The sequence below is a fragment of the Panthera tigris genome, chromosome D3 (assembly GCF_018350195.1).
Source record: "Panthera tigris isolate Pti1 chromosome D3, P.tigris_Pti1_mat1.1, whole genome shotgun sequence".
NCBI classification, from domain to species: Eukaryota; Metazoa; Chordata; class Mammalia; order Carnivora; family Felidae; genus Panthera; species Panthera tigris.
In genome coordinates, this window is record NC_056671.1 from 10,484,212 (window position 1) to 10,500,745 (window position 16,534).

The following is a 16,534-nucleotide window of genomic DNA, read 5'->3' on the forward strand; positions in this document are numbered from 1 at the left end:
CCTAGGAGTGGACAGGGGCAGGGATGAGGGGTCCCATTTGACAGAGGGGAAACTGAGGCCCGTAGAAGCTCAGAGGCTTGTCCAGGCAGAAAGGGGAAGTGAGCAAGGCCTCCACACAGCAGCCGTTGATGGCCTGTGGGTTTTGCTGGGCCCATGGGGCCCCCGGAGCTCACTGTGATGTCCTCGATGTCTGAAGCCCTGCAGAGGTGGTGAGAGTGGGGACGTGGCTGGCCCCAGGACTGTGGGCATCAGGGGGTCGGGTGCAGGTGGAGTGGGCCACTGAATGGGGGCGGGCGAGGGGAGCAGGCCCAAGGAACGTGGGTGATCCCCGCGTGCTGCTCAACTTCCCTCTCCCGTGACATGGCACTCTCACTTCTGCCCCCTCGTCACCCACTTGGACCCGAATGACTGAGGCTGGAGCCTCCCAAGGGACTCCAGGGCGAGTGCCAGGTGTCCTGAGGGCACCTGAGGCCAGTCATGGGACCTGGAAACCATCATCAGAGAATGTGACGTGCCTGGGGCCTGCCCTGGCCATGGGGGCCGGGGGAGGACAGGAGCCAGATGTGGGCAGAGAGATGGAAACTCGGCTGCGCTAAAGGGCGTGTCCGTGTGGTTTCCTGCCTCCCGGGGGTCCTGAGCCCCTTTATTCCTGGGACAGGGAGGAGTGGCCAGAGCAAGCAGATGGGTCCACTTGTGCAGCTGATGGAGCCTCCCTGGGCCTGAGCCAGCTCCAGGGCCCCGGTCAAAAACTTCAACCCGCCTGTAGGGCACAGTGGGCTCAGAAAGCCCACTCAACTCCAGATGGCCCCGCAGACCAGCCCGGAGGGGTCGGCCCTGGCCGCTGACTCAGAAATTCCAGGAACTGGTGCCAGGTGCACCACTAACCAGCTGGGTGACCTTAGTGAAGTCACTTCCCCTCTCTTGGCCTCGGTCCCTCAAAACAGATGACAAACAGATTTCATCTCATGCACCATCTCCGCTTGAATGGTAACTAACGTCTTCCTGGAGCACTCCTGAGGAGGAGTCTGGAGTGGCGTTTTGGCTCAGTGGAAGGGAGTGCCGGGATTGATTGGTGATGCCTGCCGTGGGTGCGGAAGTGTAGCACTCACGTCATGCGTTTGCCGCCCCTGTGTCCACCTTGTGTCCGGGGGGACATTTGGTATTAGAACTGCTGTTTCTAAGGGCACCGCCCCCCCCCCCCCGCCCCACCGAAGGGGCCACAGAGCTAGTAGACCAATTTCTTCCTCTATTCAGTACTTCCTGAGAACCCATGTGCGCAGAGTTTCATCTGCCATCCCAGGGTCACAGGGCTGGTTCAGACACGTTTCTAGAAGCTCACAATCTGGCGGAGGAGGTAGGCGTGGAACCACACAACTAGAAAGCGAGATGGAAAATGTCTGTATCCTTAAAAAAAAGAAAAAAAGATAAACATCATCCATGGTCTCTAGGGAATTAAAAGAAGGGGTAGATGGGAATCCACTTGAGGTAGATTAAAACAAGCCTCTTGAAGAAAGACAGTGGCCTTTGGACCTGTCTTCAAAGGACAGATGTGAATTGGGAATAGACAGTATGGACAGGCAGGAGGAACAGTGTGGCAGAGGTACCCAGGCAGGAAAAGGGCAGGGAACAGTGTGAGGAACAGTGCGAGCAGCTAGGAAAATGTCACATTATCTCCTCCTGTCTTTGAACATCGCCTCCCAGCCAGTGCAGATATGAAGCATCTCTGCTTGTCCTTTCTTGGCAAGGAGGAAAGCCACGTCCTCCATCCCTTGTATCTCAGGCGAATTCTGGTTGCTTCTTTTTTCTTTTCTTTTCTTTTCTTTTCTTTTCTTTTCTTTTCTTTTCTCTTCTCTTCCCTTCCCTTCCCTTCCCTTTTCTTTTTTTTCTTTTTCCTCTTTTCTTCTTTTCTTTTCTCTTTTCTTTTCTTTTTTCTTTTTTCTTTCCTTCCCTTCCCTTTTCTTTTTTTTCTTTTTCCTCTTTTCTTTTCTTCTTTTCTTTTCTTTTTTCTTCCCTTCCCTTCCCTTTTCTTTTTTTTTCTTTTTCCTCTTTTCCTTTTCTTTTCTCTTTTCTTTTCTTTTTTCTTTCCTTCCCTTCCCTTCCCTTTTCTTTTCTTTTTTTTTCTTTTTCCTCTTTTCTTTTCTCTTTTCTTTTTTCTTTCCTTCCCTTCCCTTTTCTTTTTTTTTCTTTTTGCTCTTTTCTTTTCTTCTTTTCTTTTCTTTTTTCTTTCCTTCCCTTCCCTTCCCTTTTCTTTTCTTTTTTTTCTTTTTCCTCTTTTCTTCTTTTCTTTTCTCTTTTCTTTTTTCTTTCCTTCCCTTCCCTTTTCTTTTTTTTCTTTTTGCTCTTTTCTTTTCTTCTTTTCTTTTCTTTTTTCTTTCCTTCCCTTCCCTTCCCTTTTCTTTTCTTTTTTTAATTTTTCCTCTTTTCTTCTTTTCTTTTTTCTTTCCTTCCCTTCCCTTTTCTTTTTTTTCTTTTTGCTCTTTTCTTCTTTTCTTTTCTTTTTTCTTTCCTTCCTTTCCCTTTTCTTTTTTTTCTTTTTCCTCTTTTCTTCTTTTTTCTTTTCTTTTTTCTTTCCTTCCTTTCCCTTTTCTTTTTTTTCTTTTTGCTCTTTTCTTTTCTTTTTTCTTTCCTTCCCTTCCCTTCCCTTTTCTTTTCTTTTTCCTCTTTTCTTCTTTTCTTTTCTTTCCTTTTCTTTTCTCTTCTTTTCTTTTCTTTCTCAGACAGAGCCTCCTGCTTAGGCCCCAAGCCATGGAGAGAGAACTTGGGTTAGTGTGGCATGGTTAAGGGCACAGACCCTGGAGTCTGACAGCCTGGGCTGGAATCCTGGTCCCACCCCTGACAAGTTACTTCACCTCTCTGTGCCTCAGTTTCCCTCTCTCTAGACGGGACGTCACAGACGTTAGGGGATGATTAGATGAGGAAGTGAACTGTGACAATGATGCCAGGCACATAGTGAGTACCTGGAATTCTTGACCATGGAGAACACCCCCCCCCCCCCGCCCGCCTGTCCGTGGCACATTCAGGAAGACGGTTCCGTGTAATGCCCGGGTTCCCCGGAACCGCGCCAGGGAACCTCTGCCCTCGGGCGGGACGCGGAGCATTTCTGGGACTCTGTCGGTTTGCTTGTGCTGTCGTGCAGGGTGCCCACTGAGCACGCTCACTCTAAAAGGAGCGCTGGCAGAGAGCCTCCAGGGGACTGGAGGCCACAGAGGGTGTCTCTCTGGGACGTGTGCTTCCAGGCTCATTTCACCCGTGGGCACAGAACACACAGGGAGAAGGTGCCTGAGCGCGTACACGTGAGTCGTCCGCGCAGGACGTTCCCACAAAATTCAGCCCGCCCTCCTCCCTTCGTGCAACAGGGCTCTATGGAGCATCTGCTATGTGCCGTATACTGGGGTTGAAGTCAGGTGGCCTAGGAAGGTCTCTCTCGTGAGGTGGCATTGCGGCAGGGACCTAGGTGAGCCATTCAGCATCGGGGTGGGGGGGCCTTTGGGCAGACAGCACAGCAAGTGCCAAGGCCTTGACAGAAGCCTCAGACTATGTTAGAGCCACGGCAGATGTGTCCGGGGGAGAGAGATGGAGTGGGTAGGAGACGAGGTCACAGAGGCAGGGAAGGCCTGGTCAGACCAGACTTTATAATCAGGTCATGGTTAGCGCTAAGTCAATCAATCAATAAGGTAATGGCCGAGACAGAGGTTTCTCTGGAGTAAAATGGGAGGGCAGGTCTCTGACAAGGTGACATCCGAGCAGAAACCTGTGTCAAGCGAGGGATCAAGGCTTGAGGACATCCAGGGAAGAGCATTCTGGGAGAGAGAGCTCAGCAGGTGCAAAGGCCCTGGGGTGGGAATATGGCCGGCGCGTTCGAAGAACAGCAGGGAGACCAGGGGGGCTGGGGGAGAAGGGGCGGGGGGTGAGCCCAGGGCAAAGGGCTAGGTACCGGCTAGCTCACATAGGGCAAAGGGGTCGGATTCTTCTCTGAGCAAGGTAGGAGCCAAACGAGGTTGAGGGCAGAGGAGGAACAGGCCTTGAGGCAGAGGTAGGTGCGACAGCAGGGAAACCAGCATGGCAGCGGACCCTTCTCCACACTGGGGTGGCCAGGCCTGGCTCCTGGTCAGAGCAGATCTCAAGGGGGTGCTGACGGCTTCCTCCTACCCTTTGCCAGGCTGGGCCCCGAGAGGGTGGAGCGCAGCGTGCGGGCCGACCCCCCTTCCGGGAGGCCTGCGGGCAGCAGACTCTTGTCCAGGACAGAAGGATGTTCTTGCTGACTGGGAGGAAACAGCGCATCCCACATCAAAAGGAGGCCCCGGGTGGCTCCCACGCTCGGGCATCGTGGGAACCCTGCTACCCTGGGTTCTCTCAGGGGGGCCTGCACATCAAGAGAGGCTGGGGGCTGCCTTGAGACTGTTCCCCAGCTCTTGATGAGTAAATAAAAAAACAGCCCCCCCCCCCCCCCCGTCACAGCCTACTCACAACCTTCTTCTTGGGAACAAGTCTCATTTTTGTAAATCGAGCCCTGTGGTTTTTAAGGGGTGTCAGGAATTGTAGGGCAGCTGAGATTTTTAAAACCTTCCCTTTCTGAGCACTCCCCCCCGCCCCCACCGCTCCCTAACTCCCAGGCCAAAGACTCAGCAAGACCAGGGGCATGAGCTGGACCAGACATTGGGTGTGAGGTAAACCTCGGGTAGCGAACCGTCCTCACTGATCGGTAGGGGCTGTCCTGACCTGAAGGATTCTGCTCAGCTTGAGAGCGTGCAGTGATGGATTAGTGATGTCTGCTGCAGGTGGGCGATAAGGAGTAGTGCTTTGCACGCTACATATTGTCCGCGCCCCCCCGTTTTACGGATAGCCCTGGAGAAAAGGATTTTTTCCCATGAGGTGGAAGGGGAAGGAAGGAGGTCGGGGAGACCTAAATCTATCGAGGACCTTAACAGAGTGTCTACACTAGAACTCTTTTGAAGGACAGGGCAGGGAAGAGGAGAAGCTTGAGGTACGTGCCTCCTTGCTTTCCTGGAAGAGTATGGGGAGGCGTAAGATTAGGTGATACCCTTTAGGCAGGTCCTGGAGGATTATGACAGACCCCGAGAGGGTCGGATGGAAACTCAGCCCCATCTCTGGGCTCCCAGCAGGCTGCTAGAAGGAGAAAGTCGTCCTCCACTCACAGCCCTGCCCCCAAACTACGAGCTTTGCGTGTTTCACCTCACTGGACCCTCACAAGGCTTTATGCCCATTACAGGTGGGGAAACGGAGGCACAGCACCTTTCCCCGCACACACCTCGATTGGCCAGGCGCTGGGGGTCCCGCGGTGCCCGCCCACCAGTAGCACCCGTGCAGGAGCGGTGTTCGGTGGCCTTGGGTCACCATAGTGTTCAAGGACCCTGACATCTGCTCCCCACGCCTGTGTTCCCTAGCGTGTGGATGTGTCCGCGTGCTTGTGTGTCTGCGTGGAGGTGTGTGTGTGCATGCCTCTGGGGTGGTCTGTGTGTGTGTGTGTGTGTGTGTGTGTGTGTGTGTTTCTGGATCCACTGCGGCTGCACCCAAGCCTGCCAAGCATACCATTTGCTAAAAGATGCTTCCCAGCCAGCTCCCTAGTATCCTCTGTGCCTGCCAGGGGCAGGTGACCAGGCAGCCCCGGCCAGGCTCAGACCTGAGCAGCCAGGCAGAGGGGGTTGTCGCAGCAATTTCCCAGCTGTCGCGGCCCCCGTCCCTTCCTGGCACACCCCCCCCCCCAGGCCCCTCTGGCGTCCCTGCCTTTGAGAACACTCCTGTCCATCAAGACATCCATCCAGCGTTTTGTGCCCGTCGACAGCAAGACAGTAGTTCACCTGCGTGTCCAAGCACTGAAGTCACGAAGACGCAGGCAGGCACACTGTCCAGGTCACCGCGGATCTTCTCAGTCAGCCCTCCCAACAGCCCTGGGGGTGAAGTATCGTTATCCCCATTTTACAGGTAGGGAGACCAGGGGCCACAGAGGTTAAGTGACTCGCCCAGGCTCGTCACTGCAACACTTGCACGGCTTCCTCTCCCAGGTGAAGAGAAGACACTCCGTGACTCAGTGGGCCGAGGTGCGGGGAGGTGGAACTCTTCAGCCAGGCCTGCACGTCAACGGGGCGATGGTGGTGGTTAACGCCATTAGAGTCTTTATTAGGTGCCAGGAATTCTGCTGGACCCTTGACAGGCAGAATGTCATTGACTCCTCAGGGCAAACACGAGGTGCTGCTTTATAGATGGGAAACGGGCTTATGAGAGGTGCCTGATGGGCTGCGTGTCACCCAGACGGTTAGTGCTTATTAAGCTGAGATATGAGAGCAGCTCTGGCTGATTTCAAAAGCCAGAGAGCTCTTTGGTGGGGGAAGGCGAAGAGGGGAGGCAGGCTATGTTTTCTTGGGGCCTTTTCATCTGAGGAGGGGACAGTGCCTTAGTTACAGGAACTGTCATCGGTAGATCTTCGAGAGGGGGGACGAAAGTGTTCCGTGTGAAATGTCTTTGGAAAACCTGGATTCATCTTTGCTAATCATAGTTCCTTTTGCAGGACTTATCAGAGCCTTTAAGATGCTCATATATGTTGTGAATTTCCAAGCAGGCAGTGAAGTGTTTCATAACTCATGTGCTCCCTGAATCCTTCTTTCCCAGAACCTTTTATAGGCACTAGTGCTCCATATAAGAAACTTGGAGAAATGCTAGAATGGCTACATCACTAGGAGTTGGGTTTCAGGCACAGCGGCCAGTGGGAGGGAACTGTTGGCCCCCAAGCTCTCACAAGGGAGTAGGGAAGAGTCAGTACTCATTCCACTGTAACTGGGGCAGCGGTCCCAATGACACCCCACCCCATAAGAGAAGGATGTCTATGTCCCTGGCGGTCATATTCTAAATGACACAGAGGTGCAGGTATGTCCAGAAGCCAAACCAGAGCCCTCGGATCTTCCGGTGTGTGGGGCTGAAGTCCAGCTGCGGCCTCTTTTCTCCCCTCAGGGTCCCCGCGCTCCCGGTGAAGAACTTGAATGGTACGGGGCCCGTCCATCCGGCCCTGGCAGGTGAGATCCAGCCCCAGAGGGGCAGAAGGGCGGGGCCCACGAGGAGGCAGCCCACCTGTCTGCCCTGTGGCCCCGCCCCTTGGCGAGGCTGGTGGGCGGGGCCCAGAGGAAACGCCCCCTACCGTTGGACCGCGACGCCGGGGTAGGCGGGGCCCGCAGAAGGCGCTCCACTCGGCTTCCAGCTGGGGTGGGGCCCAGGGCCACCCGGGGGCCCCCACGTTCGGGGGAGGGGCAGGTGGGCGGGGCCTGGGGGAAGGCCTGCGGCCTCCTCCCGCCGGCGGGAGGGCTGGGTGGGCGGGGCCGGGAGAGCGCTCCGCCCCCTGACCGTCCCCGGCCGCGTTCCCAGGGATGACCGGGATCCTGCTGTGTGCCGCCGGCCTGCCCGTGTGCCTGACGCGGGCCCCCAAGCCCATCCTGCACCCGCCGCCCGTGAGCAAGAGCGACGTCAAGCCCGTGCCCGGCGTGCCCGGGGTGTGCCGCAAGACCAAGAAGAAGCACCTCAAGAAGAGTACGCCTTCCGCGCCGACCCTGGCCCCACTAACTAACCCTTGACCCTGACCCCTCAACTCCCATCTGTTCTTAGGACTTAGGCCTCCACCTCCGTCTCCTGATCTCCGCTCCCTTGCCCCTGACCCCCTCCGCCGCCAACTCTGATTACATCAGCCGCTGGCATGTGACTCCTGCCAACCCCTCTGTGCCCCCCCCCCCAGCCAAGCCCTCAGGGCGGAGACCCTGGGCACCCTCCAGCCCACCCGCTGTGTCCTTGCAGGTAAGAACCCCGAGGATGTGGTTCGAAGGTACATGCAGAAGGTGAAGAACCCGCCCGATGAGGTGAGCCCCCAGCGGAGGGTACTGGCCTGGGCAGACCGAGGGCCCAGCCCCTGAGCTCCCTTCTCCTCCCGTGGCCCCGTGTGTTACAGTCTGTCCCCCCCAGTTCCGGCTTGGCCGTCTCCCTTTTTCACAGTGTCTTCTGATGGACAGAAACGCTTAGGTTTAATAGAATCACATTCACCGATCTTTGGATGGTTGACGGCTTTCGAATCTTATTTGCACCCATATTTTCCACCCAACGTTCTAAGTTTTGCCTTCATCCCCCCGGAGAGGGGTGGGGGGTCATCTCTACCTCTGCCGTGTGCCGCCAGTGTATGGGGGTGTCCTCTCTCTCCCTCCCTTTGACAAGGGGGCACCGGAGAGGGGGCCGTCCGCCACGCTTGGTGGCCTGGGGTCTGGCTCCCGCCAAGGGGCAGCGCTGACCCGAGGGTGTCGTGCCCGGGGCCCGTCGTCAGTGTCCCCTCTGCGCCCCCTCCGTCAGGACTGCACCATCTGCATGGAGCGGCTGGTCACAGCATCCGGCTACGAAGGCGTGCTTCGGCACAAGGGCGTGCGACCCGAGCTCGTGGGCCGCCTGGGCCGCTGCGGCCACATGTACCACCTGCTGTGCCTCGTGGCCATGTACTCCAATGGCAACAAGGTGGGCGGCGCGGGGGCAGGGGGCGGGGCCGGGACGCCGCGGGGTGGGGCCTCACCGCCGGCCTCCCCTGCCCCAGGACGGCAGCCTGCAGTGCCCCACGTGCAAGGCCATCTACGGAGAGAAGACGGGCACCCAGCCGCCCGGGAAGATGCGGTTCCACCTCATCCCGCACTCGCTGCCTGGCTTCGCCGACACCCAGACCATCCGCATCGTCTACGACATCCCCACAGGCATCCAGGTGAGGCCCCCGTGCCCCTGGCCCCCCTCCCCGGAACCCTGCACAGGTCCCCCACACCTGTCCGTGGCTCAAGCCTCTGCTGCCCGCCCCCCACAGGGCCCTGAGCACCCCAACCCAGGCAAGAAGTTCACCGCAAGAGGCTTCCCGCGTCACTGCTATCTGCCCAACAACGAGAAGGGCCGGAAGGTGGGTGCTGTGAGGGTGCGGGGGTGTGGGAGCAGGCCGGGGACCCCCCTCACCCCCAGTCCCTGTTTCCTGCCCGCACCGACACTGACCGTCACCTCCTAGTGCGTGTCCAGCCCCGCCAGGTGGCTTCACACACCTGGGCTCATTTCCAGCTTGAGGAGGTCAAGGTCTTGACCCCATTTTACAGATAAAGAACCTTAGCCTCAGAGAGGGCAAGTGACTTGCCCAAGATCACACAGCTGGTACACTACGGATCGTCTGCCTCCCTTGTTTTTCAAGAGAAGCAAGAAATTCTGATTTTCACGTGAAATCCCCAGGCCTTTGAATATTGCCAAAGAAGTCACAAGATGGCTGTGTAGTCAACCGAACACAGCCGAGGGCCTTCAGTTGGAGACCCAGATGAAACGGGCAGATAGCCTGGAAAGAGCTCTCACTGCGGGCGGGAGAGGGGGGGGGGGTCCCTCTAGGGAAGGAAGCGGCCAGGCTGGGCGCCCGCGGGCATGCCGCAGGGCTTAGCAGGTAGTGAGAGGGCCGCAGCTCGGCCAAGGAAGGAGGGGGGCTGGGCGGGAGGGGCTCCAGCCACAGGGGCGGGGCTGCCCGCGCCCTCCGCTCAGCCCCCCCTCCTGTCCCCACTCCTGTCCCCCAGGTGTTGAGGCTGCTCATCACCGCCTGGGAGCGGAGACTCATCTTCACCATCGGCACGTCCAACACCACAGGCGAGTCGGACACCGTGGTGTGGAACGAGATCCACCACAAGACCGAGTTTGGATCCAACCTCACGGGCCACGGCTACCCGGACGCTAGCTACCTAGACAATGTGCTGGCCGAGCTCACAGCGCAGGGCGTGTCCGAGGCTGCAGCCAAGGCCTGAGGCCCGGGGGCGGCCCACCTTCCCTCCTGCTTTGCCCCTGGTCCGGCACTTGCCTCCCTCTGCCAGGCGCGTCCTGGTGGCCCGGGTTCAGGAGCCCGCGGAAGGAGCCAGAAGCGTCCTGGGGGTTTGGCTGATGGCGGTTGGAATGATGGGAGGAGGATGGCAGGCCAGCCGGCTCCGACCCGTAGCTCCCTGAGAGGGTGGCGGAGAGAACACCGGAACCACAGTAACCTCCCTACGGAAAAGACAGAGCCCCACCCCCTCGCGCAAACACACGTGTCCTGTTGAACACACGCACGCGCACCCACGTGCCTCTACTTACCCCCGGGCTGGGGGGAAAGAGACGGAAGACCCCTGTGATCCTCCACGTGGACTCCCACCCGCGTCTCGATTCAGCTCCAGCGCCTGGGGGAAAGGGGCCCCCCTCTGCCACCCACTGATGGGCACTTGTGGGCCCAGGGGTAGAACCCGAAGTTAGTCAGCAGTTTTGCAAAGGGGCAGAGGCCAGAGAGAGGGGGGACTAGAGGGACCTTGTTTTGTGCTTGTGTCTCTTCATCCTTCTGGGACTCTCGCCTCCTTCTTCTCCCCTCCCGTCCCCAGGCCTTATGTCTGTCCCAGATAAAGGCACTGTTCTCCTTTCCTCCCCATCCTGTCCTCTCCGCCAAATCGCTCCCAACGCCGAGATCCAAAGGCTGGATGAGGCCGAGCTTAGGCCAGCCGGTCTAAAAAAGCAGACCGGACAGCAAAGAGTCCATTTCCCTTTCTTGGGAGTGGGCAGTGGGGTGGCTGATGGTCTTGGCCAACCAGGGGCCTGTTGCCCAGGCAACTCACCAGCTCCGCCTCTGTTGATTGGCTGCCACGGTGGAAGTCAGCCAAGATTTAAAGGGACGCCAGCGACTGCTCTTTTGAAAACCTACCAGTCCCACTGTGGGTGGAGAAATAAATGGTCTTTCTCCTCCTCACTCAGTTTTCTTTCCTGCCGAGACGGGGGCTGGGTGGGTGGCTCTGTTCCTGGGGGGGCCTCTGGCCCACCCTCCCGGGGAGCTTGCAACAGAACGAGGACCCCAGGACCATTGCCTCTCTCAGTCTCGGGCAGCTGGGGTTGGAGGGGCTCCATAATTCTCTTGTCCCCGGGTACGCAGCGGGTGTGAAGGTGGCCGAGGCAGAGGGTACCCAAGAGGACAGGGCTGAACGTGCTCTTCTCGAGCACAGCCCAAGGCAATGCCCACAGCAGCTGCCTGGTACAATACTAGGAATGAGGGACTTGGGCTGGGGGGCTGAGAGCCTCGGAGAAAACACGGAGGAGCTGGGCGACATCGTGATCGGCTCCTGGAGCCCCAGCGCTCCAGGAGGAGGGAGGAGGGCCCGGTTCTGTCTAGAGACAGAGCCCGGGATCTGCAACACGCTTCCAATCAGCCTCAGCAACGTCCCAGAATGCCGGGTGACTGCGGCGGCTGCGGCGGCTCCAGGCGACACCTGCTGGCCACTCTCGGGATAGCGCTGCATCTTTCCTGGTCCCCCTTATCCCTACATACATACTTTGGTTTCTGTCCCACCCTCTAGTCACACAAAACCAGAAAGGAGATCTTGGAAGCCTTTCCGGTTGTCCCAGAGTGGGTGTTCTCATTTTACCCTCTGTGATTCATTCTCAAAATCTCACTTCAAACCCTACTATGCAAAATCTCCCGGCCCCGTGATCTTCCAATCTTGTGTTCATCCGTATCACCTGGGAAACTTGTTAAAAATCCTGATCCCTGCTCCCACACTCCCTCAGATCCTCATTCAGCAGATGCTGGTGGGGTCCAAGCAGCTGCATCGCTAGCAGACAACCTAGGGGCTGAGCTTTGGACCACAGTCTGAGAAACCCCTCCCTGGCTCCCGAGCCACCTCCGTGGAACCCAGTTTGACAGCCACACATCTAGACACTCCCTCCTTATTTTATACAGCATGAACTGAGGCTCAAAGAGGGGACAAGAGCCTAGCCCAAGGTATCCCAGGCTCCAGGGGTCTGAGTCTGGCGCACTGGGCTCCCAGCCCCCATTATTCCTAAGGGAACCCGATTCCGGAAGCTTGCGGTTAGGACTCTCGGCCAAGGCAGGGCTCAGGAGGGTCCGTGAGGTGACGCAGATCGGCAGACGTGAAAACAGGAAGGGCTGAGCCTCTTTTGTGCCTGTCTGGGCAACAAGGCCACGTGGGCATCAGGGATTCATGTACGGCTGTATCCAGCAGCTCGGGGCCACGGCCTTGTCGGTGTGAGCGGAGGCCGGTCCGGTTTAGCAGAGACTTTCAGCTGAACCGGATGAGTCAGGCTCCTTCTCTCCCGTCCACTCCCAGCTGCCTCAGCCCAGAGACTGAGACTCATTCAGTACAAGGCCAGCCCCCTGCCAGAGGGCTTCCGTGCCTGGGCTTCTGGACTTGGGGCACAGAGACTGGGAGGTCTCCAGAAGCGTCCGCGCCGCGGCATCGACGAGGTACAGGGCAGCCGAGAGGGGCCGGGGTGCCCTGAGAGGGGCCCGATGGCTCCTTCCTCCTCCTTCCAGGCTGGCTCTGGCATCTCCTCAGTGCCCCAGGGGACCCAGGGCCGCTCTCTGCTGCTCCCGCTGCTGGAGCTCCTCGTGGGCTCTGTCCAGATCTGCCAGCACCTCCAGAAGGCGGCCAGCTGCCTCTCTCTGCCGGGCCAGGGCTTCAGGACAGGCCCCTGGGAGGGAGACAAGGGGCCACGGGGGCTCAGCCGGGCCAGGGCAGGCTCCCGGAGCCCAGTCCCCGTGGCTTTTCAGGCTCCAGACCGGCCTTGTGCCCCCAAGAACCCACACACTCACCCTCCCCACTCACCGCACCTGCTGGTGGACCGGCAAAGGGGGAGTCGGCGGGGGTGGGGGGAGGAAATAGGGGCGTGCTTGACCAGTTGTAGGAGGCGGCCGAGAAGGCAAAGAAAAGGGAGCCCCTTGACCCCTTACCTTCCTTGGCCCCCGAGGCCCTCACTGTATCTGCCTCCGGGCTTGTATCTATGTTGAAATCCTCCTGGAATTTCATCCTGGAAGTTGCAAGAGAGAAAAGACCAGGTTGGTCCCCGATCCCCAATGTCGTTCTCTACCCCAGAGGTTCTCTGCTGGTTGCAGGGGGCGTTAAGGATTCCCGGTCGTCACCACCACCGCGACCATTGTCGTCATCACAGCAAAGACAGAGTGCAGACACTACTATCAGCCCTTCCCGTGTATTAACTCACCTCACGATCCCAACAAATGTATCTGAGGTAGGTACTTACTATTGGGTCCATTATACAGTCCACTGAGACACAGAGAGGTCAAGCACTCGCCTAAGGCTGCACAGCATAGTAACTGTTACCATTTACCGAAAGCTAACTGCGACCAGGCATCGACAAAAAGACTTCACCTGTATTAGCTCATTTGACCCTCGGGACAAGTCCGAGAGGCAGGCGCTGTGACTGTCCCTATCTCCCAGATGAAAAGACACAAGTACAGAGAGGGTAAGCCACGGGCGCGAGATCACACAGCCAGTAAGCGACTGGCTCAGACTTCGAACCCAGGTCAGGCCAGCTTCAGAACCCGCTCTCTAAGGACTTGGAGCAGATCTCTGCCACTGACCGGTGGTGATGCCACCCAGGGGGGAAAAGGAGCACATCCACGGTCTGTGCCCGTGTCCCAGGAGCCCGGGATGGTAAAAGATCCGGGACCCACTTCTGCACTAGGGCCAGCCTGAGGACGCCTCCCCGCCTCGCCTGGGGCCCGCACGCCCTGCCCGGCCAGGAAGTCAGCTGATGGCACAGGGAAAGAATGAATAAATGAGTCGGGGAGGCCGTGGGAGGGTTGGGGGGAGGGGGTGGGGGGGGCGCGGAGCTGGCCTGGCTGGTCACCGCGGGGGAAGCGGAATGGGTGGGGGTCCCCACCTGAGCTGGTCCCGCCCCAGGAGCAGCTGCCGGTACACCATCTGGATCTCAGCGTCGGGATCCAGCGGGTCACTCCAGTCCCCCAGGGTGACGGCCGAGTGCGTGCGGCTGCAGCCGGCAGCTGAGGGGAACACGGTGCCGTCAGCACTGCCTCCCGCCGCCCCTCCGGGAGTCCCCGGGGCAGAGGGTCGCCGGGCCCAGACCCTTCTGCGTCTAAAATCACTCTTCCCGCCTCCTACTTCCTTCAAGCCCCGCTGCCTCCCCCCCCGCTCCCCCCCCCCACCGCCCTGGCTCAGCAGAGCAGGAGCGTCCCCTCCCTCCAGCCTCCTCCCACAGGCCCTTCTCGACCTTTCAGCCCTCCCCGCGCCCCCTCCAGGCCTTTGCTCGGGCGCTTTGCTCTGCCTACGACACTTCGTGACCCCATCCCAGTCTCTCACTGCTTATCGCCTACTCTTCTCAGGTCATGTCTCAACAGCACCTCCTCCAGGAAGCCCTCCTTGATCTCCAACCCTGCGGCCGGCTCAGAGGCAGTCTCTGGAGCCCCAAAAGCCTCATTTTGGTACTTATAAGACCGTGGGACACTTGTCTGGTTATCCACCGGTCTTCATTGAGAGCGAGCCTTGACCACCGGATGCTGGGCCCATAGAAGGTGCTTTACAAAATCTCTCACACGCAATGCGCCCTAGGTGCCGGTCGGCGTTCTGAGTGCTGAGAACACACACTTAGTCCGCACCACAACCCTAGGAGGCAGCCACTGTTCCCCGCTTGAGGAGAGCGAGGCGCACAGAAAGGTTAAGTAACCCGCCCGCCGTAGGGGGGGTGTGGGCGGGGCACCCGCTGATTGACGGCTGGGGAGGGCGGAACCTGAGCCCGCCCCGCCCCCTCACCTGAGCGCTCGGCCTGCAGGCAGCAGGTCCAGCGCGAGCTGCGGAAGGCACCCGGGTGGCAGGCGGCCAGCTTGTCCGGGTTGGGGGCGCTGGCCTTGCGCAGGGCCGACAGCCACTGGTTGAGCTCGTTCACATTCTGCAGGGAGTCGGGGGGGGGGGGCGGTCAGGGGTGGAGGGGGACCCAAGGGACGCCCTCCGTCCCCATCCTTGCGGTGCCTCACCTTGCACTGGAGGTAGGTGGTCCGCAGTGCCCCGGCGCCGTCCTGCGCCATCACCTGCATCACGTGCGGCAGCTGAAAGGCGCTCTCGTCCACGCGCTCCACGGCGCGGATGTGCGACACCGGGATGGAGAAGCGCATCTGGGAGACAGGGCTGTGGCTGCAGGGTGGGCCGGGGTGCGGGGGGCCCAGGGGCAGCTTTCCTTTGGGGGCGTGCATCAGGGAATGGGGACGGGGACGGGGGGGGGGGGGGGGGACACTCAAGCCTGCGTCTCTGTGATCTGCGATCTGTGCGTGTGTGTCCGCGCTCTTGTGCCGCGAGTACCCCCCCAGCCCTGCCCCATCACTCTCTAGGTAAGCCACCACCTCGCTGGGCATCAGTTCCCATCATCACCAGACGTCAGAGCAACCACCCGCGCAGCAGCTGGGGCGTGCCTCCCGCACTCCAGCCTGTCAACGGCCACCAATGTCTGAGGCTGAGCCTGTGTGCAGATGAGGTCACTTGGCCCTCCCGAGGCCACTCAGCCAGTGGAGGCAGAATTGGGAACCAGGCATTTGAACTCTGGAATCCATGCTTTGCGGACAAAGTAGGAAGGATACGCTTGCGCACCCTCTCCAGCGTTCGCCATCATTTATGGGCGTGCGGACAAGAAACGCGTCCCAGCACGGGCTCGAGCTGGTGCTGGACTTGAACGGCAACCCCGTGAGACCAGGGACGTTGGGCCTTGTGTACTGCTGTACTTCAGTGCCTGGAACGCTGTGTGGTATACAGTAGGCGCTCAGCAAATGTTTGATGAGTGGCTGAGTGAACGAATGTCGGCCCGTGCGTGCCTACACGGCCAGGCACGTGCCTCTGGGCGGGAACATCTCAGGGCGGTTAAGCATGGTCCGTGTCCCGTGCGTGCCCACGTCTGATGGGGAGCGTGTGCGGGTACAGGGCCTGTGCCTGTCCTGGGCCCACGCCGGCCCAAAGGCGTGAGCAGAGCCTGGCCTGAGAGCTTGACTTGCTAAGTCTTTGCCCCGTTCCCGGGCCTCCGTTTCCCCCTGCCTACAAAGAGGCAGCTCTGTGAGGGAGACCCCTCCACTGCGGGCTGGGGCCCCACCTGCCACTCAGGACTCCTGGAGTAGGAGAGAGTCTCCCCGCTGAGCCAGAAGTAACGCTTCTTGAAGGCAAAGCGTGGGGCCAGGCTGGCGGGCTCCTTGCGCTTCAGCAGGTAACCTTCACGAACAATCACCGAGGGGGCCACCAGGGCCCTGGCTGGGCCCCCAGCCTCTGGGAAACGGGGAGGGGGGGACAGTGAACCCCTCATATCCTGCCCTGCCAGTGCGCCCAGGAGCAGGATTCTCTGCTCGCCCGGAGGCAGGGGGATGAACGGGAGGAGGGGTGTCACTGAAGGTGGGGCGGGGAGCACAAAGTCGACCTGGGGAAGCCCTCCCCTGGAGCCCCACAGACAGTGGGGCAGGCAGCCAGCGGGGGTGGGGGTGGGGGTGGGGTGGGAGGGTGGGGGGCACGTCTTATGAAGTCAGTCCAGGGAGGGCCCAGGATCTAGCCGCCTGGGGAGCCCAGCCACAAGGACCCTGCTATGTCACAACCAGGGCCCCGCCTTCTGACGCGGTGCACCTGTGTGACTCACACCCAGCTGTCTCTTGACGTGGGCCCCACGTCGTGATACAGACTTCACCCCAACTCTTGTGCCGAAACGTGTCCCATGCCCCATTTCACCCCAC

At 59.4% G+C, this 16,534-nt stretch overlaps 2 protein-coding genes across 4 annotated transcripts in view; one reads left to right on the plus strand and one right to left on the minus strand.

Annotated features, from left to right (window-relative positions):
• Positions 1-10,704, plus strand: part of DTX1 (deltex E3 ubiquitin ligase 1) — a 33,512-nt gene extending 22,808 nt beyond the window's left edge. Inside the window, exons 3-9 of the mRNA XM_042961969.1 lie at positions 6,967-7,028; positions 7,375-7,536; positions 7,798-7,859; positions 8,341-8,499; positions 8,576-8,737; positions 8,834-8,923; positions 9,570-10,704. Coding sequence (XP_042817903.1) covers positions 6,967-7,028; positions 7,375-7,536; positions 7,798-7,859; positions 8,341-8,499; positions 8,576-8,737; positions 8,834-8,923; positions 9,570-9,794 — 922 coding nt within the window. The 3' untranslated portion in view covers positions 9,795-10,704. The remainder of the gene's footprint in view (positions 1-6,966; positions 7,029-7,374; positions 7,537-7,797; positions 7,860-8,340; positions 8,500-8,575; positions 8,738-8,833; positions 8,924-9,569) is intronic.
• Positions 10,705-11,390: 686 nt separating this feature from the next.
• RASAL1 (RAS protein activator like 1) overlaps positions 11,391-16,534 on the minus strand; it is a 30,370-nt gene continuing 25,226 nt past the window's right edge. For 2 of the 3 annotated variants that reach the window (XM_042961967.1, XM_042961968.1), the window contains 6 exons: positions 15,910-16,079; positions 14,810-14,947; positions 14,589-14,724; positions 13,702-13,822; positions 12,752-12,828; positions 11,391-12,492 (listed from right to left, as the gene is read on the minus strand). In XM_042961967.1, the coding sequence (XP_042817901.1) occupies positions 12,353-12,492; positions 12,752-12,828; positions 13,702-13,822; positions 14,589-14,724; positions 14,810-14,947; positions 15,910-16,079 (782 nt within the window). In that variant the 3' untranslated portion in view covers positions 11,391-12,352. Of the gene's footprint in view, positions 12,493-12,751; positions 12,829-13,701; positions 13,823-14,588; positions 14,725-14,809; positions 14,948-15,909; positions 16,080-16,534 lie in introns of those variants that run through there. The other variant, XR_006209838.1, reaches the window with a different exon arrangement.